The 24609-nt window shown below is 48.4% G+C and overlaps 1 protein-coding gene across 4 annotated transcripts; it reads left to right on the top strand.

Moving 5' to 3' along the window:
* Positions 1-995: 995 nt before the first annotated feature.
* SCAMP3 (secretory carrier membrane protein 3) lies at positions 996-23384 on the top strand. Of its 4 annotated transcripts, none has more exons than XR_013980216.1 (10): positions 996-1145; positions 7458-7535; positions 8145-8279; positions 11463-11583; positions 13488-13616; positions 15025-15184; positions 16215-16316; positions 19678-19795; positions 21020-21627; positions 23075-23384. XR_013980216.1 is itself a non-coding variant. In XM_080984789.1 (10 exons), exons 1-9 carry the CDS (start codon positions 1089-1091, stop codon positions 21164-21166), a joined length of 1047 nt encoding a protein of 348 aa, XP_080840915.1. In that variant the 5' UTR covers positions 996-1088; the 3' UTR covers positions 21167-21170; positions 23075-23384. The 4 variants fall into 4 exon arrangements, 3 of the variants coding, with proteins under 3 accessions (XP_080840915.1, XP_080840916.1, XP_080840914.1); XM_080984789.1 differs by having other exon boundaries at positions 21020-21170; XM_080984790.1 differs by having other exon boundaries at positions 8148-8279; positions 21020-23384.
* The last annotated feature ends 1225 nt before the right edge of the window (positions 23385-24609 follow it).

Here is a 24609-nt window from a genome sequence, read left to right as displayed (position 1 = left end):
CCCGCGACGTGTGAGCTCCCATTGTTTGGTCCCTGCTCCTGCCAACCTAGCAGTTTGAAAGCACGCCAGTGCAAGTAGATAAATAGGTACCACTCCGGCGGGAAGGTAAACGGCATTTCCGTGCGCTGCTCTGGTTCGCCAGCAGCGGCTTAGTCATGCTTGCCACATGACCCGGAAGCTGTACGCCGGCTCCCTCGGCAGTAAAGTGAGATGAGCGCCGCAACCCCAGTCGGTCACGACTGGACCTAACTTTCAGGGGTCCTTTACCTTTACTTTAAGGAGGCTAAAGGGCCCTTTGGGCTAATGGTCAGGGGTCCCTTTACCTTTTAAGCAGCTGGCATTGTACGGTTGCCCTACAAAAAATTGTGCAAGAAAACAGAACGAACGCTCAACAAATTGGTCACCTGGAGGCCATCACTGATCTAAGTAGCCATTTCTGGAAACTTAGGCTGCGCCTATGTCATACATTTAAAGCACACAGCTTCTCCTGGAAAAACCTGGGAACTGTAGTTCCCAGAGCTGCAATTGCCAGCATCCTTAACAAATTACAATTCCCAGGATGTTGTGGAGGTGCCATGTGCTTAGCAACGTGTGTAGGGCACGGAATCTGTTGCTGGACTCCAACTCCCACCAGCCCCAACCAGCACGGCCAATGGCTACGGACGATGGGAGTTGTAATCCAGCAACTACAACTCCCATCAAGCCTAGCCGCCGGCCATTCTGGCTGGGTTCTGATGGGAGTTGGAGTCCATCAGCTCCATGTTGCATAACCCCTGGTGCGGAGCATGGCTGATACCCTTCTCTTTGCACTTTAGCATATATGGGACTACAGCCCCCAGCATGCCTTGCGCCCAGTCGCTCTAAACTAAAGCTCTGTAGAGAACTACATCTCCCATCATCCCCCGCGCGGGGCATCTCCCTTTGGGCGTCACGGCTCCACTTCCCCCGTTTCCTCTCAGTCACGTGCGTAGGAATCCCCTCCCTCTCTGCGGGTGACGCGCAGAACCTCGGCAGCCAATGGGCGTTGAGCATCGCAGGCGAGGCGACGCAGTCGAACGCTCGGCGGAGGGAGGGCAGGACGGGCAGGCATGGCCCTGAACGGCGGGGGAAACCCCTTCGAGGGGGAGACGGGGAATCCCTTCCAGGTGCGTCTGGCGGGGGGGGGCGCGGCTTCTCCTCCCCTCCCCCGGGGTGGTGATGCCCATTCCGGGGTAAAAGGGGCTCTTTACCCGAATACGGACCGGGGACTCGGGGAGCAGGATTTCCCCTGGGGCGTTGAACTCGTTGACCCCCTGCCCGTTGTCTTGAGGTGGGGGGGGGTCCTCGTAGCTTACCTGCCCCCAGTCCCTCTGGGGGGTGAGCAGAGGGGTTTTAACCTCCCACTCCCCTCCCGTGGTAAGTCCGAAGTTGGCAGTAAGTCGGCGCCTTCTTGGCTTTCCGTTTGGGGTTTGCTTTTGCCCCTGGTACAGTGGTACCTCGGGTTACAGACGCTTCAGGTTACAGACTCTGCTAACACAGAAATAGTACCTCGGGTTAAGAACTTTGCCTCAGGATGAGAACAGAAATTGCGCTGTGGCAGCAGGAGGCCCCATTAGCTAAAGTGGTGCTTCAGGTTAAGAACAGTTTCAGCTTAAGAACGGACCACCAGAACGAATTAAGTACGTAAACAGAGGTACCACTGTACTGCGATTGCGGGGTGCTGGTCTGTCTCCCATCCCAAACCACTCTTCCTTCTGGCGACTGTTGGCAGATGTCAGTCAATTGTTGTTGTCGTTTGCTGCTGCTTTGAATCTGGTGGTCAATGGATCCTTTGTAGCCGAGCCCGTAGGGCAGGCTTAATTTTTTTAAATTACCCTTTATTGGTGGAATGAAGGCCTCTCTCTCCTCTCCCGTCTCATCAGTTGGGGTAAGAAAGACTTCATCTGGCTGGATTTGCTGTCCCCATCTCTGTTTAGTCAACCATACTATTCTAGAACGCTGCAGTGTTTGTGTCTGCCCTGCCTTAAAAATAAATTTAAAATCCTCAGGAATAACTGGAGGCTGCCTGTTACGGAGCTAACCGAGCCCCAGAATAACTGAGGGTCTTTACACATACAGTTACCTCTTCAAATGGCATTTCCCATGGTGCCTTCGTTTATCTCCACCTCCTGAGAATTGCTGCATTCTGTCCTATCTCTGGATTAAATAAACCTAGTTGCTCGCCCAGCCCAGATCTCTTTGGATAATTGGCCGCTTGGCTTCATTCTAATTGCCTCTTCCGCCTTTCAACTCCAAGGCTGTGAAACTCTTAAGGTTTGGCCTGGTCCACTGCGTCACTTATATCTGCTAGAGATAACTAGGATCTGAGGTGGGGTAAACTATTGTCAACTCGATAAGCTTATTAACCTTGGGGTTTTATCGTATGAGACCCCAAGCACGTGGTTCCTTCAAAGTTGTAGGCCTGTTGTTGACTATCTTTTCAAGTGTGGTCGTGTTTTATTGTCAAATAGTGTCTTCTCCAGACTGAGAAATATTTTTGTTACGTTGGTCATCTTGCACGTTGTCTTCCTGTCCCTTCTACTGTTCTTTGGGCCCAACCCAACTTTTCTAAGCAAAATGGGTTGCCTAACCTCCATAGGCAATGAGTAACTGCCTGGGTCAATATTTATCCTTTGGTCAAAAGAGAGAGGTGTGAACAGTGCTTGGAGGTCTTGCTTTCCACAAGCCTTTTTCTTTAGGGAAGTTTTTAATGTCTGAAGTTTTATTGTATTTTTTTTATTTTGTTGGAAGCTGCCCAAAGTGGCTGGGGAAACCCAGCCAGATGGGCGGGGTATCAGTTATTATTATTATTATTATTAATCATCATCATCATCATTAAGCCTCTGTGTGGGTGCTATCTATGGGTGCTCAGAGGTACTCTTGTCCAGTGTTAGAAATTCAGATATATACAGTGGTACCTTGGGTTACATATGCTTCAGGTTACATACGCTTCAGGTTACAGACTCCAATAACCCAGAGATAGTACCTCGGGTTAAGTACTTTGCTTCAGGATGAGAACAGAAATCGTGCTCTGGCGGCAGCAGGAGGCCCCATTAGCTAAAGTGGTACCTCAGGTTATGAACAGTTTCAGGTTAAGAACGGACCTCCGGAACGAATTAAGTACTTAACCCTAGGTACCACTGTAAGCTAAGCGCCAAATAACTCCTTAAACCACAGGTACAGTCAGCAAAACAGAAGGTCTAGTTGCCAATTTGGGGCAAGACTGCTCTCAAGCCTTATTTTTCAAATAATGGACTGACTGTGATTGATTCTCAGTTAAATATCTGGCTAGTTCAGATGGCAACCTTGAGATCGGTTAAGAGCTTAGAGAACTGAAAGAAGAAAAGTCACTTGGCCCAGGGACAGTCCACATGTATATTGGCTTATTTCGACCTCTTTTTCTTAATGGTGACACAGGCCACTCATAACGCTGGGATATTCTTCACAACCATGATCAGGGCAGCCGGGTGGGCTAAGTGAAGACAAGCGACAACAATTCACTAGAACGTCATTTGCTGTTCCTGCCCAGGCTGGCACAGAGAAAAGGCATTGTGGTTCCATAAATGCTTTCTGGTTGTGCAGGAAAAAATATAACTGACAGAATTTTACAGGATGGGTTATTAGTGTGTGGAAACAGTGCAGGTCCAATGATTCCCAGATGGTAGAGATGTCTGGCCCCCTCCTGGCCCCCAGACAGCCTCACTTGGTCGCAAGTGGCCAATAGCTTGGTGCAAAATGCGCCTAGCTCATTTTGAACACTGTGCACTAGCAGAGGTCTACCGCACTAAGGGCCTGCTAGTATATGTCCCAGAAGGCAACTGGTTGTAGAATCATAGAATTGGGAAGAGGCCTCAAGGGACCTCTGTATGCTGGGCCTGAGGGTAACCCGTGAAACGCGGTCCAGGACCAGTCCAGAATCCGAAGGTTCCGCTGGGAGTCAGTCCAATAGGGCCAAGGTGGGACATGAGGCAGGAAACCAGGCAAGGATAGGTACAGGATCTCAGGCAGGATCTAGCACACAGCAATGTTGCTCCTGCAACTTGGGGCGGGGTCCGATAGCCTTTTATCTTTGTCGGGGTATTGGCTGGTCCTGATCCCCCAGCGACTCACCGCCCTGTCTCGCCCGAAGGCGAGCACTCCTCCTGCAAGTACTCAGGTCTCTCCTTCTCTCAGACCTCAGTTTCTGCAGCTCAGGAGACGTCAGTGGGTTACTAGACCCAGGGGCTGCCTCAGCCTCCCCTGACCCAACTGGTAGTGGAGCAGCTGTAAATGATGGCCCAGCTGAAGGCAGTGAGGTACGGTAATCCCTGCAGGCCCCTGACTCGGCCCAGCTGGTGTTTGTTGCAAGAGAACCAGTCCAGACTGAAACTCTTCAGGATCAGGCCCCAGACTTGGTTCAGATGATGCCTGAGGCAAAGGATCTGGTGCAGACTTGAGTCTCCTCTGGTTCTGAGTCCGAGCCCAAGTCCCAGGCCATCACACTCTAGTCCTGCAATGCAAGGAATCACAGCTAAAGGATCGCTGCAAGATGGCCAGCCGAGCTCTGTTTACAAACCTCCAATGAAGGGGTGTGTGTTCCACTGGTTGGCCTCTGTGAGAATAGGATGTTGGACTTAGACGAACCATTAGGCTCAATCTGGCGACGCTGTTGACAGAGGCAGAGAGTTCAAGCATTCTCCTCCACATCCTGCCCATCTCAGGAAGCCATGCGAGAGCTGAGCCACCCGCTTCAGACAGGCTCCGAAGGCAAGCTTCAAATCAAAACATGTAGCTTTAGAGCTCTCCATTTCAACACTCCTTTCCCACAAGGTTTTTTTGTGTGCAGAGTTACAATAACAGCGACTGGCCAGCATATAAGCGATTAAAACACAGGGCCTGCTTTGCGAAATCAGACCCCAAAGCCCATCTGCTTCAACATCCTGTTTCCAACAACAGCTGGCCGGAAGCTTCCAGAAAGCCGACAAGCAGAGTGGGTGGGGGGGGGGGAGAGCACACCCTCCCTTCCCTGCCCTCCCAGCACACAGAGTATTCGGAGGTAGACTTCCCCAGCAGATGCGGGCTCCATTCAGCTGCTATCACAGCGAACAGCAAAAAGATATTCGGACTGAAAGTGCTGGCGTATTTTGTTCCTAAAAGTTTTTGCAAACCACAAAAGAAACATACGAAGGCAGCGTACAAGGGAATCCTTAAAGCATCACAAACATTTAAGATTATGAAATTCAGAATGAATGAATCATATTAATTCTTGCTGGGTGAAGCCGAAATGTTTTCTGCAGAATTGCAGGTGCCTCTCTGCTTTCAACAGGAAAAAGCCTTCCAGAGAACTGGCAAGAAAAGCTTTGATTCATGTAGGCACTACTAGATGAATATGACTTAACTGTGCAGAGGTCAGGTGGTTTCTTGGGATGATCTCGGGCGATCAGGGGGTGATAGCCATGCCACACATTCAAAGCATTCCCCACCCCCTTCCTTTATGTGGAATTGGCAGGGCACAATATGCCTCCCTTTGACCACCTTTGCATCCAGCGGAGTTGTGTCACAAAGCATGAGACGATTAGACAAATTTGCAGAGGATAACTTTTCCAGTGGCTACTGGTCCCTAGGGTTGGGCGATGTCAGATACCGTCGTAGTTCTAACCATAAGCAGTGCTAACTAGCAATCCGGCGGCATAATAATAATAATAATACAGTGGTACCTCGGGTTACAGATGCTTCAGGTTACAGATGCTTTAGGTTACAGACTCCGCTAACCTAGAAATAGTACCTCGGGTTAAGAACTTTGCTTCAGGATAAGAACAGAAATCAGGCTCCGGCGGCACGGCGGCAGCAGGAGGCCCCATTAGCTAAAGTGGTGCTTCAGGTTAAGAACCGTTTCAGGTTAAGAACGGACCTCCGGAACGAATTAAGTACCGTATTTTTTGCTCTATAAGACTCACTTTTTCCCTCCTAAAAAGTAAGGGGAAATGTGTGTGCGTCTTATGGAGCGAATGCAGGCTGCGCAGCTATCCCGGAAGCCAGAAGAGCAAGAGGGATTGCTGCTTTCACTGCGCAGCGATCCCTCTTGCTGTTCTGGCTTCTGAGATTCAGAATTTTTTTTTCTTGTTTTCCTCCTCCAAAAACTAGGTGCGTCTTGTGGTCTGGTGCGTCTTATAGAGCGAAAAATACGGCACTTAACCCAAGGTACCACTGTAAACATCACGATGTATCACCAACCAAACATTGCTATTTGGGGATACACCATGATGTTGAAACAAGAAGCTGCATTGGCCCCGTGGGAGCTGAGACACTTTCACCCCACTGCCTCGCGAGCAGGGACAACACAGCTTGTTTGCGCTGCTCAGCTGGGAGGGGAACACTAAACTGCGAGCCCTGCATTTTGCACCTGGCTATTGGCCACCTGCAACCGAGTGAGGAGGCCTGGGTGCCAGGATGACGCCTGACATCCCCACCATCTGGAGGTGCATAACATTCCCAGTTTGGGTTCCCCAGTAACTGCCGTTCAGAGGCCTGTTGTCTCAGATGCAGCAGCCAGACTGGTGACTGGGAGTGGCCGCCGAGACCATATTACATTGGTCCTTAAAGACCTACATTGGATCCCAGTACGTTTCGGAGCACAATTCAGAGTGTTGGTGCTGACTTTTAAAGCCCTAAACGGCCTCGGCCCAGTATACCTGAAGGAGCGTCTCCACCCGCATCGTCCAGCCTGGACACTGAGGTCCAGCGCCAAGGGCCTTCTGGCGGTTCCCTTCCTGCGAGAAGCGAAGTTACAGGGAACCAGGCAGAGGGCCTTCTCGGTAGTGGCACCCGCCATGTGGAACGCCCTCCCATCAGATGTCAAGGCAACATCTGAAGGCAGCCCTGTTTAGGGAAGCTTTTAATATTTGATGAATTATTGTATTTTAATATTTTGCTGGAAGCCGCCCAGATTGCCTGGGGAAACCCAGCCAGATGGGCGGGATATAAATAAGTTATTACAGTGGACCCTCTGGATACAAACTTAATTCATCCCGGGGGGCCGTACTTATCCTGAAAAGTCTGTATCTGGAGGTGCTGCTTCTGCGCATGCTCGTGGCGCAATAGAGTGTTTCTGTGCATGTGTGTGCGCGGCGAAACCCGGAAGTATTTTCCGCGTTCGTAACTCGAAATTACGTTACCCGAAGGTACCGTAACCCAAGGTACCACTGTATTATTATTATTAATAATAATACTATGAGCTACTGAGAGCCATTTCCCAACTTTGGGTCTTCGGGTGTTGTTGGACTACAATTCCCATCGTGGCACAGTGACCAGGGATTATGGGAATTGTAGTCCACCTATATCTGGGGATCCAAAGTCAGGGAAGGCTAGCCTGCCACATCAGAACTGCCTCCAGAGGTGGCAGCCATCGCAACACCTACACCAGTTCTCAAATCTAAACGCAACTTCTTTTGTCTTCTCAGGACCCCGCCATCGTACAGCACAGGCCGACGTCGGATTACGCCACCTTGGATGTCTACAACCCTTTTGACAACACAGCGGTAGGAGGGCTATTCTTTTATTACACCAGTTTCGCTGTTGCTTCTTTTTACAGGGTGAGGGAAGGTCTCCGAGGCCCAGTTTGCAGCTGGGCTGAGATTGCACTCGGCGTATGGGGTGCTGAGGGGAAGCTCTCCAGAACTGGTGTGCCTGTGAGAGAAATTGCGGTGTCTCTCGGGCGCAGGCCAGCAGGACAGCATGTAGGGAGCCCAAAAGGAACTCCCCGCCACAGGAAACTGTGATGGCTGCCGTCTCGGATGGCTTTGAAAGAGGATGAGGCAGTTTTTAGCTAATTGCTAAAAACTGGAAAAAAGAAACTGGGCCATGGAACGGCAAGACAAACAGTTAGAGTATATTGAACTGGCTATTAGAGGCAATTAGAGATCACACTAGACAAGAGTTTCAAAAAGCATGGGGGAAATGCAGAGAATCCTTCACAAAACAGTGCCCTAAAATACATACCTGGACTTGTTTCGATTAATGTCCGCAGGAGAGTTTTCCATTGGGGCATCTGGTTGGCCGCGGGAAGAACAGGATGCTGGACTAAGTGGGTCATTGGCCTGATCCAGCAATCAGGCGCATCTTATGTTCTTACGTTCTCCCCTCCGCAGCAGCTGCCCCCTCCGTACGCTGCCCCTCCCTCGGTTTCACCGGCCCCCCTTGCAGCACCGCCAGCTCCTGCCTCGCAGCCCGCCAAGAAGCCAAGCCCCACCGAGCCCAAGAATTATGGCTCCTACGGCACTCAGGTAAGGGGGAAGCGCCTGCGTTTAAGCGCTCCTGGGTTCGAGACTATAAATCCAGGGTGGTCGCTTTTTATTGTACGTTCTTATTTACGTTTCTTAAATCCTCCAAAATGGCTTCTGTTTTCTGCACGAGTTTGTTTCCTCGCTGCATGGCTTTTGTGACAGAAGTAACAAAAGAGGAATTTAAATACAGTGGCACCTTGGGTTACGTACGCTTCAGGTTACAGACTCCGCTAACCCAGAAATAGTGCTTCAGGTTAAGAACTTTGCTTTAGGATGAGAACAGAAACAGGACATAGTTGCTGTTGCATTCCTGGGCAGTGCAAATTTCAGCACCAGTCAGAACCTGTTATCGCTTGGAGTTCTGTGCTTCTAACATCTACAATTTCTACTTTTGAAAAGGAGAAAAATCGCTGTTCTGCAAGGTAATCTAGATTCTGCGCCAAAAGGGAATCAGAAGCTGTGTGTGCACTATATAGTTAAAGCACTGCTCCCAAAGAATGCTGGGAAATGTAGTTTTTTAAGGGTGTCAAGGATTGTCACTCCACGAGGGGGAGACTACAGTTCCCAGGATCCTTTGGCGGGTGAGGAATGAGCTTTAAATGTATGTACACAGCCCCAGAGTTAAATATTATGTTAGAATTGATTCTAAAGTTGGTAGGAATGGATATTAAGGACCCCCTCTCCCCATATGAACCGACATGGAGTCTGCATTAGTCATCTGAGGCCCTTATTTGTGTTCTTCCTCCATAAGAGGTCTGGAGGGGGGGGGACACACAAAAGGGCCTTTTCGGTGGTGGCTCCATGTTTGTGGAATGCTCTCCCCAGGGAGGTTTGCCTGGTGCCTTCATTATATATTTTTAAGTGTCAGGCAAAAGCATTCCTCTTCTCTCAGGCCTTTAAACAATCTATGGCCTTTTAAACGGGGGGGGGGGGTATTTTTGTTTTGTTTTGTTACTATGTTATGTATTTTTGCGTTTTTATATAGTAAACTGCCCTGTGATCTTTGTTTATATGTGTGTGTGTGTATATATATATATATATATAATTAAATTTTCATATTTTTCCATCGTCGCATTCATATCAAATCATATCATCAAATACAGCTTTGCTCATACTGATCATCGACTTCCCCCACTCCCTGGCTTTCTTAAGCAATCACAATCACCTTAGCATTTCTATATCACCTTATTTACCTTCTTACTATACTTAAAAAAAATTTACTTTAGTATTTGTAAATCAGTTTCAAAAATTATCATTATAAAATATTTAAAATCAAACCTGCAAACGTTCTCAAATGTTTACAGTGTTCTTTCATATATTGTATAAATTTACTCCTGTCCTTTTCAAACAGTTCGTCACGCTGGTTTCGGATTTTCCGAAATCCGAAAAGGGGGGAAATTGCCCTGTGATCTTTGGACGAAGGGTGGTATAGAAAATAATAATAATAATAATAATAATAATAATAATAATAATAAAAATAAATGAAGAAACGGTGGTGAAACCTGCACTCTTCGATTCCCCAAGAATGCTACTCATCTGCTCTTTTCAGCTTCTGAGTTTCTTTGGGTTTTTTTGCTTGTCTTCCTTCAAGCCAGTCTTCAGGACTAGCAACTTGTCATTGTGTGGGGTTTTTTTTTTTAAAAAAAACAACAACTGGTATTCTTATAATGCTCCTTTCTGAGGCCATTGCCACTTTCTGTTGTTGCGCCGGACAAGGCTTTCTTAACCGGAATGATGGTTCTCTGAAGCTTGGCTTCTTTTTTTTTTAACAAAGATCTATTTTGATTCACTGGCAAACTTCATTTACATCAAACAGAAGGCTGCTTTTTTCTTTAAAGAAAAAAGGAAATGAACGAGCGGAGAAAAAGAAACCCAGTTGCTTTCACTTCTCAGAAGACTCATCGAATGGGAGTTAACCTCTGAGAGATATCAGACCTCTCTCCCTGTAACACTCCCAAACCACTTCCCTTAAAGAAACAGCACACCGTTTCCATAGATGGGTCACAGTGCACCTGCTTCGGCCGATTAGAGACCTTCTGATGTACCACAGGCAGAAATCATTTGTTTGTTTATTTATTTGTTTGTTTGTTTTCAATGCAAAATCACAACAAAAATTACAAACATAAAATCCAAAAACAAACAAAAACAAAGCAAAACAAACAGAAACCAAAAATGAAAAAACCACACCTACAAAGAAAACTATGCCATCATAATAATCTTCACGTATGTAGGCAGGAATAATTTTCTCATTTTCCCTTTGGAGCAATAGTTTTAAGGCTCTTTTTCCAGCGCTGTTAAATAAGACTGCCTTTCTGTGTGTGGATGCTCTGCAGTTAGAGGGGGACCTTGGTTCTCAAACTTAATCCGTTCCGGAAGTCCGTTCCAAAACCAAGGCACGCTTTCCCATAGAAAGTAATGCAAAACGGATTAGTCCGTTCCAGACTTTTAAAAACAACTCCTAAAACAGCAATTTAACATGAATTTTACTACCTAACAAGACCAACTGATCCACAAAATGAAAGCAATAATCAATGTACTGTACTATAAAATAAATAAAACAGTATTGTAGATGATAAAAATTAAAATTAATTTTTTTCCCTTACATGCACTGATGTTAGTCATTGTTTGGACGGGGGACTTTTATCCATTTCCGCAGTCAGTCAATCAATCAATCAATCAATCAGTAGCTGAACTGGGATCCACACAGTCACAAAAACAAATTAACTGAAAAAGCCTCAAAACAAAAAAAGCAAAACAAATAGCAAAAACAAAAGCACCAAATATAAGCTCCAAATCTCACCTTAAAACACTGCAATCTGAAATGGAAGACTTGAATTACAATGGGGGGACTCAAATTAGCAGTGCAACAGGAAACACAGGGGAACTCAAAACGGAGCATGTTCGGCTTCCGAAAAACAGTTTGCAAACCGGAACACCTACTTCCAGTTTTGCAGTGTTTGGGTTCCAAGTTGTTTGAGTACCAAGGCGTTTGAGAACCAAGGCACCACTGTATTGATACGCATTTTACGGTTCCCTTGTGAGCTGCTTTGAGCATATTCATATGGAAAAGTGGCATAGAAATTTAAATAATAATGAAAAAATCAATTGGATGAAAAATATGCATGGGGAAGGACTGTTCCTCCTCTTTCTCTCCTGCTGATTTTTCTCTTGCTTTCCCCCTAGGAGTCGACTGCGGCAGCCACGGCGGAGCTGTTGAAACGGCAAGAGGAGCTGAACCGCAAAGCTGAGGAGCTGGACCGCCGGGAGCGAGAACTGCAGAACGCTGCTCTGAGTGGCGGAGCAGGTATAGCCCACCCTGGCAGCAATAAAAACCCTGACCTCACTCTGGGGGTGTAGTGATCTGGGGCCGCGGAGAGGCGGTGCCAAAGACCACGACTGTTTCCTGCAGCAGGGTCTGTCGCAGAGTTGCCCAATCAGCAAGAAAGGGGAGCCTTTTATCCACTGCGAAGGAAGTCTTCACGTGCCGGTTAGAGCCAGTCAGAATGAAAGAAGGGGAGTCAGCCTCTGAGGATGGGCTCCAGGGGTCAGTCTGGAGAAAAAAGAGGAGGTTGTTTTGTAGGCTGCAAAGCGAAGTGTTTAGGAACACCGAAACCACAAGGCCCCTGAAGGACCAGGTGCGCAGCCTGGGAGTCATTTTGGACTCACAGCTGTCCATGGAGGCACAGGTTAATTCTGTGTCCAGGGCAGCTGTCCACCAGCTCCACCTGGTACGCAGGCTGAGACCCTCCCTGCCCGCGGACTGTCTCGCCAGAGTGGTGCATGCTCTAGTTATCTCCCGCTTGGACTACTGCAACGCGCTCTATGTGGGGCTACCTTTGAAGGTGACCCAGAAACTGCACTTAATCCAGAATGCAGCAGCTAGACTGGTGCCTGGGAGTGGCTGCCGGCACCACATAACACCGATTCTGAGAGATCTGCATTGGCTCCCAGTACGTTTCCGAGCACAATTCAAAGTGTTGGCGCTGACCTTTAAAGCCCTAAACGGCTTCGGTCCTGTATACCCGAAGGAGCGTCTCCACCCCCATCGTTCTACCCGGACACTGAGATCCAGTGCCGAGGGCCTTCTGGCGGTTCCCTCATTGCGAGAAGTGAGGTTACAGGGAACCAGACAGAGGGCCTTCTCGGTAGTGGCGCCCACCCTATGGAACACCCTCCCTTCAGATGTGAAGGAAATAAGCAGCTATCCTATCTTTAAAAGACATCTGAAGGCAGCCCTGTTCAGGGAAGTTTTTAATATTTAACGCTGTACTGTTTTTAACACTTGATTGGGAGCCGCCCAGAGTGGCTGGGGAAACTCAGCCAGATGGGCGGGGTATAAATAATAAATTATTATTATTATTATATAAGGTGCTTCAGTTTCAAGAGAATGACATGTGAGTTCTGTTACGTACAGTGGTACCTCTGGTTGCGAACGGGATCCATTCCGGAGGCCCGTTCGCAACATGAAAAGAACGCAACCTGCAGCGGCGCGTCTGCGCATGCACAGGTTGCGATTCGCCGCTTCTGCGCATGTGCGTGACATCATTTTGCTTGCATCCGCAAGCGACGAAACCCGGAAGTAACCCTCTCCGGTACTTCCGGGTTGCCGCGGGACGTAACCTGAAAGAACGTAACATGAAGCGGACGTAACATGAGGAATGACTGTATGATGGAAAAGTCGTACTTTTTCGTGGGACCAAGACAGCCGATCGCGCGCACATTGACGGAGCGACCAATCGTCTGAACGCTCGCCAACAACAAATGGCAATTGCCCGCCCAATTGCCACAGCAGCCAATAACCTGTGGAACTTGCCGCAACAACAAATCACCCGCCAAAACATCACTGACAATCTCCGGCTCGCGGCAGCCACCAATCGCCTCTCCAACCACATCACTATCCATGTTTAAGACGGCCCCAATTTTTAAGCTTAGTTTTTGAAGAAAAAACCCCATGTCTTATAAATGGAAAATATGGTATGTTGCTCTGAAAAAAATATATTGGAGCACTCCAAATCATTTGCCCCCATGTAGGTGCACAGAAAATAGTAGATCTAGTTGATCTGCATGGTGGAGATCTGCATGGATTGTTGTGATGTATTATTAGAGTATTATTCCATGATCTTAGAGGGGGCTTGGCTGTGAGTATCGTGAAAGGACCCTGAATTTGCCACTTGCCTCACTCTTGTTTTTCTGCTTTTGGACTCGCAGCCCATCAGAACAACTGGCCTCCGTTGCCTTCCTTCTGTCCGGTGAAGCCGTGTTTCTATCAGGATATCCCTGTGGAGATTCCCGTGGAATCACAGAAAACGGTCACGACCATGTACTACCTCTGGATGGGTAAGTCCTTGAAGCACAGCACAGTGGCAGAGGAGTGCATGTCTTGCAGGCAGAAGGTTGAGTCCCCAGCAGCCACAGGGGGAATTTAGAGCAGACGGTCTTTATCCTGCTGAATCAAGTCAAAGGCCCATCATTGTTCAGCGTCTTCTTTCTCACAAGGGGACTTGAGGGCAACAACAACTGTAAATCTCAAAACTTTATATACCACTGAGACAGAGTTGATCATAAGGAAATAATAATAATAATAATAATAATAATAATAATAATAATAAAAAATAATTTATTATTTGTACCCCGCTCATCTGGCTGGGCTTCCCCAGCCACTCTGGGCGGCTTCCAACAAAGATCAAGAATACATCAAAATGTCACACATTAAAAACTTCCCTGAAACTTCTTCTAAATGTCAGGTAGTTGTTTATCTCTTTGACATCTGGTGGGAGGGTGTTCCACAGGGTGGGCGCCACTACCGAGAAGGCCCTCCACCTGGTTCCCTGTAACTTCGCTTCTCGCAGCGAGGGAACAGCCAAAAGGCCCTCGGCGCTGGACCTCAGCGCCCGGGCAGGATAAAGGTCTGAAATAGAGGATATAAAGTGCAACACAAAAATTTGAAAATTAAAAACCGGTTGAAGGGATGGAGGGAAGTCACGAGCTCAGTAGAGCAAAGAATTTATTTGTTTTGTTATTGGTATGCTGAAATATTGTGTTAAAAAAGAAGTTAATAAAAATAATATTAAAAACAAACAAACAACTCTCCCCACTTGAGGTTCACGGCAACTGGTCATTCAGAGGCATGCTGCCTCTCACAGCGCAGGGAGAACGTAGATAAACTAGCCTAAGGCCACTGTGTCGATGGGGATCCTCCTCACATGCTTTAGTTAATTTGCAGGTTCAAAACAGGAAACAAACAGCCACCTGAAGAAGCGTTCTGTGTGCCCTGCAAGCTTACACTCACAGCATAAGTACAAATTAACTAGGAAACACAAGCCATATCATTTTGTGTGTGTGTGCTTTTAAACGCTTTTTGGTGTTTTCACTGAATAGGGGGTACTGATTTGTTTTTTAAAATATTTATATTGATTGTGGGGTGTTTTGGTTTTTTTAGTTGTATCTTTTCAAATTTCTCCTCTGTGCTGCCTTGGGTTCTGCACTGTGGGAGAAAGGCAGGGTAGTAAACGAACCCAAGCCACAAATAAATAAACGATCAGCCTTTGATTGCACAGCTGAATTAAAAAGAATGGTTAGTCTTAACTCTGTACAGGGCAGAGAGAGGGGTCACAGCTGCATCCCGACGGAGGGCTTTAGCTTTCGCCCCCCACCCTGTGACTGCAGTTTGTGGGGGCCGCCTTTGCCCCTCTCTCTCTGCTTCCTTGAGATCAGCTAACCCATGTCGCCTTTCTCGTCCCCACAGCCGGCATTGTGACCCTCTTCTTCAACTTCCTGGCTTCCCTGGCCTTTTTCTGCGTGGATTCTGGGGGCGGCTCAGGGTTTGGCCTCTCAATCCTCTGGGCCTTGATTTTCACGCCCTGCTCCTTCCTCTGCTGGTATCGGCCCATGTACAAGGCTTTCAGGTACGGTGGGCGTGCGGCTGCGAGGCCCGATGCTGCCATGGAGCGGGGTAACTTGACGCCAGGCAAATTGGGCAGGGATATTTTGGGAGTTTGTTTCTGCCGCCTAAGGAATGAGGGAACCTTTGGCTCCACCCGAATGTTAACTGGGCTCACAACTCCCTTCAGTTCCATGCAGCCTAGTCAGGGGAACGCCACATTTTGAAGAGCAAAAACGAGGATGCTACAACGACTCTCATTTTTAAATACTATATGTAGAAGGGATGTGGGTGGCGCTGTGGGTTAAACCACAGAGCCTAGGGCTTGCTGATCAGACGGTCGGTGGTTCGAATCCCCACAACGGGGTGAGCTCCTGTTGCTCGGTTCCTGCTCCTGCCAACCTAGCAGTTCAAAAGCACGAAGTGCAAGTAGATAAATAGGTACCGCTCCGGCGGGAAGGTAAATGGCGTTTCCGTGCGCTGCTCTGGTTCGCCAGAAGCGGCTTAGTCATTCTGGCCGCATGACCCGGAAGCTGTACTCCGGCTCCCTCGGCCTATAGAGCGAGATGAGCGCCGGAACCCCAGAGTCAGCCACGACTGGACCTAATAGTCAGGGGTCCCTTTACCTTTACTATATGTAGGCTATAGAAGCTGTGATCTGTTGCTGAGGGGAGGCAGGAGAAAAGAAGAAAGCAAGTCTTCAACCACCAGTTATGTCTATGTCTCATCCAGAAGTCATAGCCAGAGACAATTTGGCAAATATTAAAAAAATCCGCCCAGACAGAAGTTTTACCCCTGTAAAAGAGGATGTGTCCTGGAAAAAGGGGACACGTGGTAACCCTGATCAGCAACATTTGAAGGGTCACTGATTTTCCATTCTTGTGGACAGAGTTTTATATGGATATTTTTTACTGTCTGGTTTTATGTATGACTATTGTGAACCACTCTGACATTTATCTATTTAAATGGAACAGCAGTATCTAAATATTCTTATAAACAGACATAACCCTGTTACAGCAATAGGGTCCTAACTCTTCCTTTCTCTCCTCTTTCAGGAGTGACAGCTCTTTCAACTTCTTTGTCTTCTTCTTCATTTTCTTCGCACAAGATGTGGTGTACGTTCTCCAGGCCATTGGCATCCCAGGCTGGGGGTTCAGGTAAGGGTGCCCTGTTCTTGCTGTCTCAGTGGCCTGCAGTCTTGTGACTTTAATTTATTACCTGCACATCGCCATAAGGTCCCAGGGCAAGCTATAAACAAATTAAACACTTATGTTGAAAACAGTTTAAATCAACTGGCGATCACAGAAATAAGGCGGGTCCTGGAAATATATGTCTCTGGTTTCAAAAGTCCAGGGATATAAAGGAGGCACACCTTCAGCACTCATGGAAAGCTGTATAATGAAGGTACTGGGTTGCGTCTCTGTGGGGAAGGAATTTCACAGCTTAAGGGCAGGGCCACAGGTTCCCCCACAGCCGAGGAGGGTGCCTTCTCTTTTAAAAAAAATCTATTTTATTAAAGGTTTTCAACTGAATATACCATGAAATCCAAACTAAGCGAAAAAGAATAAGAGAAAACAATATATCAAACAGGAAAAAAAACACCAAAGAGGAAAAGAAATGTACATTAATGATAATCCTCATATGATCCTCAGGCAGTCGTAACTTGGTTGTCGAACTTAATCCGTTCCAGCAGTCCGTTTGACTCCTGAAATGTTTCAAAAACCAAGGCGCGGCTTCCAAGTGGCTACAGGAGCTTGCTGCACTCAGTCGGAAGCCGCGCCGGACATTCAGCTTCCGAAAAACATTCGCAAACTGGAACGCTCGCTTCTGGGCGGGTTTGCGGCATTTGGGAGCCAAAACGTCCCAGTACCAAGGCGTTTGACAACCAAAGTACAGCTGTATAACACAAAATTATAAATATATCTGTGTGGCCCTCAGTTACCATTTTATCTTAATCTTCACACATACAGAGAGCTGAATTCTCCCATCTGGGAGAGCTTCCCTTTCCTCAGCCTCCCACCCTGAGAAAACCCTCTCTGACCAGCCTTTCATACAGGCCCCTTCCCTGTCTTTCTGTCAGCTCAGAAGGGCGCCTTCTCAAAGCCTGGTTGAGCCGGCTTTGGGAAGGAGGCACGAGGGCCCTGACAGGGTCCTGTCTCCTTCCCAAAACCGGACAAACATTTTCCAGGCTTTGGGAAGGAGTTATGGCATGGGTAGGCAAACTAAGTTCCGGGGGCCGGATCCTGCCCAGTCGCCTTCTCAGTCTGGCCCGCGGACGGTCCAGGAATCAGCGTATTTTTACATGGGTAGAATGTGTGCTTCTATTTAAAATGTATCTCTGGGTTATTTGTGGGGCACAGGAATTCGTACATTTCCCCCAAAAAATATAGTCCGGCCCCCCACAAGGTCTGAAGGACAGTGGACCGGCTCCCTGCTGAAAAAGTTTGCTGACCCCTGATCTAAAGCATGGGTAGGCAAACTAAGGCCCCGGGGGCGGGATCCGGCCCAATCGCCTTCTAAATCCAGCCCGTGGACGGTCCGGGAATCAGCGTGTTTTTACATGGGTAGAATGTGTGCTTCTATTTAAAATGCATCTCTGGGATATTTGTGGGGCATAGGAATTTGTTCATTTTTTCCCCTTTCCAAAATATAGTCCGGCCCCCCACAAGGTCTGAGGGACAGTGGACCGGCCCCCTGCTGAAAAAGTTGGCTGACCCCTGAATTACAGGGGCTCTAGGACTCTGCTAGAGCTGCGCGACTCCTTCCCAAAGCCCCGCTTTAAGCCGGTGCCACGAGGGCTGTGGGGAGGGCGTCATATGTTGGCCTCACGCAGGGCGGCCATATTACCATGGTTCGTCCCTTCCACCACAGAAAAGGCCCTCTTCTGAGCCGCCTCCACCACCCAAGCTTCTGAGGGCAGCGGAAGAACCAAGAGGATCCCTTTTGCTGATCTTAACACCCAAGGGGGTCTGTAGGGAAGGAGGCGGCTTTTCAGGCAGGGCGGTTTTTTTAAGCCGGAACTTGCCGGAACTCTGTTCCAGCCATTGGGCTCCATTGCCATTCTAAGGGGACGAGGGAAGGTGTTCACGGTCAGTTCCGGCACCTCTTTTTCTAGAAAAATAGCACTGCTTTCGGGTATTTGGGAAGCCCAAGCTTTGCATCAGAATGAAATGTGGGTTGGGGGGGGGCTAATGAATTTGGGGGACAACAGCCCAGCAGCAAGGGCTGAGGAAACTCTAGGCACCACAATTCTGACTGGGGAGCGAACACAAAATTGGGTGAGGCAGGAAATGGGGTTGCTCAATCAATCAAATGTATAATTACAGTCAACTGACCATGGAAGATTTGCAGACGTTTAAAAAACGGAGGAAAAAATATACCACAGCCTTCAAAGAGCGAAGGTGACAAATTAGGAGCTAACTGTCTCAGTGGGTGTAAAATAAGTTACACCCCTCTGATCTATTGCCGCTTGTTTCATAATAGATAATAGATTAGAGCCTCACAAGGAAGGAGTTCAATAGTGTCTTTAGGGATGGACCAGGAAACTGGCTCCTAAGGGAATAAATTTAGCGTTCTCTAACCCTTTCATAATGTGTACAATAGGGAAAACACGTGAGGGACTGTTTCAAGCTCTTAAGTATATGCAAAGGCAGCACTGATCTTTGAAGGGAAGTTTAGCAAATCTGCCGTCCGGGGCTTTGAGGAGAAAGTGTTAAAAATGTGCCGAGCAAGCAGAATTCGTGGAACGGAAGCAGTCCATGCTTTCCTGGGGCGGTTTTTATTTATTTGGACATTTCATATACAGTGGTACCTCGGGTTAAGAACTTAATTCGTTCTGGAGGTCCATTCTTAACCTGAAACTGTTCTTAACCTGAAGCACCACTTTAGCTAATGGGGCCTCCTGCTGCTGCCGTGCCGCCAGAGCACGATTTCTGTTCTCATCCTTAAGCCAAGTTCTTAACCCGAGGTAATATTTCTGGGTTAGCGGAAGTGTCTGTAACCTGGAGCGTCTCTAACCCGAGGTACCACTGTACTGCTTAATTGCAGAGTTCTCTTAATCAATGTACAAGGAACGCAATACAACAAAAGCAAAAATTGGTCCAAACTGTAAAACTGGAATTCCATTAAAATGCCTGCTGGATTATTTTTTTAAAAAAAGCAAAAAAAGATTGATTGATTGCATTTTTAAACCACCTCTATCTTCCAAGGATCTCAATGTAGTATATGTGGTCCTCCTCCTCTTCCCTGTTTCATCCTTACAATGACCCTGTGAGGTAAGGTTAGGCTAAGAGATGGTGACTGGCCCCCTTCTTTAAACTCTTATTCTTTGTTTTTAAAATGGTTTGCAAGTTGCTTTGTCCGGGGGGTGGGGGATGGAATATAAATAATAATTACGTTTTGTGGCTGTTTTTAGGGGAGATTTTCTTTATGCCTAAAATTGCCGGGTTGCACACAGTTATCAATTGCCGCCCCCTTGCTCATGGGCACTGATCCTTCTTTCCCCCCTCTCAACTGCAGTGGTTGGATCGTCAGCCTCACAGCGCTGAAGCTGAACACTGGGGTGGCCGTTCTTATGATGCTGGTGGCCACGCTCTTCACGGTCGTCGCCGGACTCGGCATCATCATGCTGAAGCGGGTGAGTATGGCAGCTTCAGGGTGCTGAGCTCCCAGTCTGTTTCTCCTTCCTTCCTTCCTTCCTTCCTTCCTTCCTTCCTTCCTTCCTTCCTTCCTTGAATGAATTTATTATTTCAGTCACAGACCAGTTCCAGCCCACATACAATATCAAGGAAGTCATAAAACATGATGGGGTACATTTGAATTCGCAATTAGGTATAACACGGACAATACAGACATAGCAACAGTTAAAAAATATATAAATTAAAACTTAATCATTAACATATAACCTAAAATTATCATTTAAAACCTTAATCATTATGGTAGCACAGCTTGTTCCCTTCCTTCCTTCCTTCCTTCCTTCCTTCCTTCCTTCCTTCCTTCCTTCCGTGGCAACTGGCCATAGATTTCTTGTGGTTTTGTGGCCACATTTGCACCACATTACAGGACACCAATACCTCAAGGACCGCTTCTTTCCCTATGAACCTACCTGGACCCTGAGATTATCTTCTGAGTCCCTTCTTTGTGTGCCTCCTCTATGAGATGTTCTGAGGGTGGCAACACAAGAACGGGGCCTTCTCTGCAGTGGCTCCCCGCCTGTGGAATGCTCTCCCCAGAGAAGTTCGCCTTCATTACACACTTTTTAGGCACCAGGCAAAAACGTTCCTTTTTAACCAGGCCTTTGGTTGATCTGATTTACATCCTATGCCCTTTTAAAATGGGTTTCTTTGTGGGGAGGGGCCTATTGGGTTGTTGTTTTTTTATTATGTATTTTGTGGTTTTATATGTTGATTTTTTCTGTGAACCGCCCTGAGACCCCCGGGTATAGGGCTGTATATAAATTCAATAAATAGTGCACACCTGAGGATCTTAGCACCTGTGCAGGTAGAATGGTAGAGTTGGAAAGGGACCCTGAGGGACATCTAGTCCAACCCCCTGCAATGTGGGAATCCTGTCCGCAGCCATCTGTGGGTGGGCTCGAACCACCAACTTTCTTGTTGCGTGGAGGGAGTTAATGTCCATCACCTGGCCGACACCATCTAGGGCAGGCACAGGCAAACTCCAGCCCTCCAGATGTTTGGGACTACAATTCCCATCATCCCTGACCACTGGTAGAGATGATGGGAATTGTAGTCCCAAACATCTGGAGGGCCAGAGTTTTGCCTATGCCTGACCTAGGGCTTTTATAGGGCACAGCCAGCACTTTGAACAAGCAGCACGATCTCTGGTCTATCTCTCCCCACAGATCCACTCTCTCTACCGCCGCACGGGCGCCAGCTTCCAGAAAGCCCAGGAGGAGTTTGCCGCCGGCGTCTTCTCCAACCAAGCAGTGCGCACGGCGGCCGCCAACGCAGCGACCGGGGCGGCGAGCAACGCTTTCCGGCCTTCGTAAAGGCGTGCGTGTGTGTGTGCGCGCGCATGTGTTAGAAATCTGCCGCTGCTCTTCCTCTTCCGGCCCCCTTCCCAACCGGGGTGGGGGCAGCTTCGACCGACAAGCCGAGTTGCACTTTCTCTCTCCTTCTCTCCCTCGTCGGAAGTCCTTCCTGTGTGTGCTGATTTTAGAAGGCTGTGCTCTCCCTGCCCGCCCGCCCCCGTCCTTTCACTCCTCCCCCCCCCCCCGTCGCACCACCACCACCACCCAGCATGGAATCGGCAACTGCGCCTCATCTCCTGCAACCGCAACCGTTCTGCGAGAAGTTTTGAACCTCTTCGCCTCGGCGCCGGAGATTGCAGCAGGGGACCTCTCTGCCTTTTCTCCCAAGGCCGCGTGGAGGATGAAGGCCTTGCTAGGAGCGACTCTTCAACTGCTGAAGCCTCTTCACGTGCCCCCACCCCTCCTTCAGCTTAGCCCAGGTGGGGTGAGGCGAGGGCACTTCCCCAAGTTCCCCAAATTGCTTCCTTTGAGCTGCAACCATGGGCTGCCGGATTCTCGCATCTCCCACAATTCTCTCTGCCTCCCTTGCTTCCTGATTGGTTGCCCCCCTTAAATGGCAAAGGGCTCTGATGCCTCGAATGTCTTCCCTGCTGGTGGAAAACAGAGCAGGGAGAACTACACTGGCAGTATAAGGTGTCCTCCTCCTCCTGTTTGGTGCAGAGGGGTGTTTCCTGAACCCTTGCTTGTTTGTGTGTGTGTGTGTGTGTGTGTGTGTGTGTGGCCCCCTCTACACTATGCATTTAAAGCAGGATCACACCGCTTTATAAACAGTCATGGCTTCCCTCCCAAAGGATCCTGGGAAACTAGTCTGTCAACGGCACCAAGCCCTGTTAGCAGGCCTTCTTTCCCCTCACACAGTTATTAGAGGGGTTTAGCGATCGGTCCCTCTTCCCAGGGAACTCTGGGAATTGTAGTCCTCTCATGTGTCATAGCAGCTCCTGGTACGCTTAACAAACTACGGCTCCCAGGATTCCTTGGGGGAAGCCAAACTAGCTGCTTAAAGCGGTATGGCACAAATGTAAAATGTATATAGTGCAGATTGGGGGCCTGTGAGTGTGGGTCCGTCTGTGGGAGAAGAGGCGCTTGGCTCTTTCTGCGGTGCCCTCTTTATTAGCTAACTGCTGCGCTCCGAGCGGCCATTGCTGCTGCTGCTGCGCTCCCTTTCTAGGCTCTCTCCTCCACCAAGTTTATAAGGCTTTTTCTTGCCGGTGCTGGCCACTGGAGGGTGGTGTTGGCCTACGCAGTCATCTGTTTTATTTTAGCAAATAGAACAGTACTGGGTTATTTCCCCCCCACCCTTGTCGTTGTTGAGCTGAACTCTTGCGGGTGATGCCACATAATTTCATCTCCATGACTTCTGTTTTCCCCACATGGCCTGTAGGTGGGGAGCTCTGTGCCCCAAATCTTTGTACCCCAACTCTCCCTTTTCATCCATTACAGCCCTGCCTTATCTTTCATGTTGTGTGTCTTCATTTTTTAAAGTGGGTGTGGGGGGCTGATATAAATAGGTATCTGTTTTGGGTTAGGCACCCTTTTAGAGGTTCCCCAGCACTCCCCGTTCCTTCTCTGCCTCCAGATCTGAGGGGAGCCTGCACCCCACTATCTGAAATCCGCTTAAAATGGTCTATTCCTTCTTTTTGTCCCCATCTGCGCTCGCCTTATTCTCCTGAAGCATGGCTTAAGGAAAGGAAACAGGTGAGGGTTGGGGGTCTGAGGCCCAGCCAGGTCCCCTTCCTCTCCCTCTGCCTCGAAGGCCTGCTTTTCTGGCCTGGGATGCTCTGAATAGCAAGGGGCACCTGCCGATTCTTCTCCCCCTGGTCTCCGTTTCACACCTGTGCTCTTTCTTTCTGTCTCTCTTTCTCTCAGCTCCTGCCAGTTCCAGGTTTCAGCCCAGAGGCTTTAGATTCTCTCTTCTGTGGCTCATTCCGTTTGTTTGACCCCTGAAGGCAGACCGCCCTTCTCCTTTTCCCTGCGTCCGAAATTACCGGGTCTGTGCCGCGTAGCCAATCTTTCCCTGACTCACTCGATGCCCTTCCTCTCCCCCCATGTTGGACTTTCTTGTCCGTGCGTGCGTGGTTCTTCCTCCACCCTGACTTTTTTTATTATTTATTTTGCTGTGCCAAATGCAAGATGACTTAACGGAACTTTATTTAAGGAATAAACTACATTTTAACTCGCTGGCCTCCTGGACTGATTTATAAGGGGCTTCAGGGGGCGGGGGACCATATTGCGTTAGCTTTCCTGATTGTAACGCCAGCGCTTCTGTCCCGCGACCCTAACAACAGCAACAACAACAATTTTATTATTTATACCCGACCCATCTGCCTGGGTTTTCCCAGCTGGGTGGCTTACCGTACAGCAAGTTGTTTCTCTGCAGAAACTCAAGAAGCCATTTTTATCTGTTCTCTTAAGCATCCTTTGCTTGTTTGCTAAGTCGCCAAATGCACGTTCAGCAAGTTTTCAGTTTCAACAACTTCAGTTCATCTGACGAACAATCTTCTGAGTATGCGAGCCCACCTAGAGATCTGCATTGATCGTTGCAGTACAGTGGTACCTCAGGTTAAGAACTTAATTCGTTCTGGAGGTCCGTTCTTAACCTGAAACTGTTCTTAACCTGAAGCACCACTTTAGCTAATGGGGGCCTCCCACTACTGCTGCGCTGCGGCTGCAAGATTTCTATTCCATAGCTGTCACCCTTCCCTTTTTTTGCGGGAAACTCCCTTATTCCAGTGCTGTTTCCCGCTGCTTCCTGCTGCTATCCTGGATTGTTAGATATCCCGTAGACGGTCCCCGGGACAGGTGAGGCTGCTGATCCCTTATTTTTTAGGCTGCTGATCCCTTATTTTCAAATCTGAAAGTTGACAGCTATGTTCTGTTCTCATCCTGAAGCAAAATTCTTAACCCGAGGTACTATTTCTGGGATGGTGGAGTCTGTAACCTGAAGCATCTGTAACCCGTACATCCCTGGCGAGTATTATTGCATAATTCTAAGATTTAATGTGTAATCTTGGAAGGTTGCAGAATATTAAGAAGAGGCTGTGACTTAACCACGAAGGAGGGGCCCTGCCCTTCTGCCTTTGCTAGCTAGCCCACGGCTGCTTCAGAGAATCCCCACACATCCGAAAACCCCAGAGAAGACCTTCCTGGTCACACAGGGTGTTGTTGTTGTTGTTGTCAGGCGGATCTGAGCCCTGCTGGCATCAATTTCAATATATAAGACACTTTGGGGGCGGGGGAGAGGCTAATGACTCTCGCTTTGCTTGTAAGCCTGGGAGCCCCGGCCGGTGTTTCATGAAAAGACTTCTTGGCACCTATTGCCACCACCTGCCTGGCCGTTTCCCACTGGTGCCAGGGAATGGGGGAGGCAGTTGGGGGGTGGCGGATGAGCAGGGAGCCACCGG

The sequence above is a fragment of the Podarcis pityusensis genome (genome assembly GCF_964106645.2).
Source record: "Podarcis pityusensis genome assembly, chromosome: 16".
Classification (NCBI taxonomy): domain Eukaryota; kingdom Metazoa; phylum Chordata; class Lepidosauria; order Squamata; family Lacertidae; genus Podarcis; species Podarcis pityusensis.
Note: the sequence above shows the minus strand (reverse complement) of the source record. Positions and strands in the feature narration are given on the sequence as shown.

What these genes read in the sequence shown, in the direction of transcription:
- SCAMP3 (XM_080984789.1), top strand. Translation starts at nt 1,089, where the DNA reads ATGGCCCTGAACGGCGGGGGAAACCCCTTCGAGGGGGAGACGGGGAAT. An exon ending in AGACGGGGAATCCCTTCCAG is followed by an intron (nt 1,146 to 7,457) that starts GTGCGTCTGGCG and finishes TTGTCTTCTCAG; the next exon opens with GACCCCGCCATCGTACAGCA. An exon ending in CCCATGTACAAGGCTTTCAG is followed by an intron (nt 15,185 to 16,214) that starts GTACGGTGGGCG and finishes CTCCTCTTTCAG; the next exon opens with GAGTGACAGCTCTTTCAACT.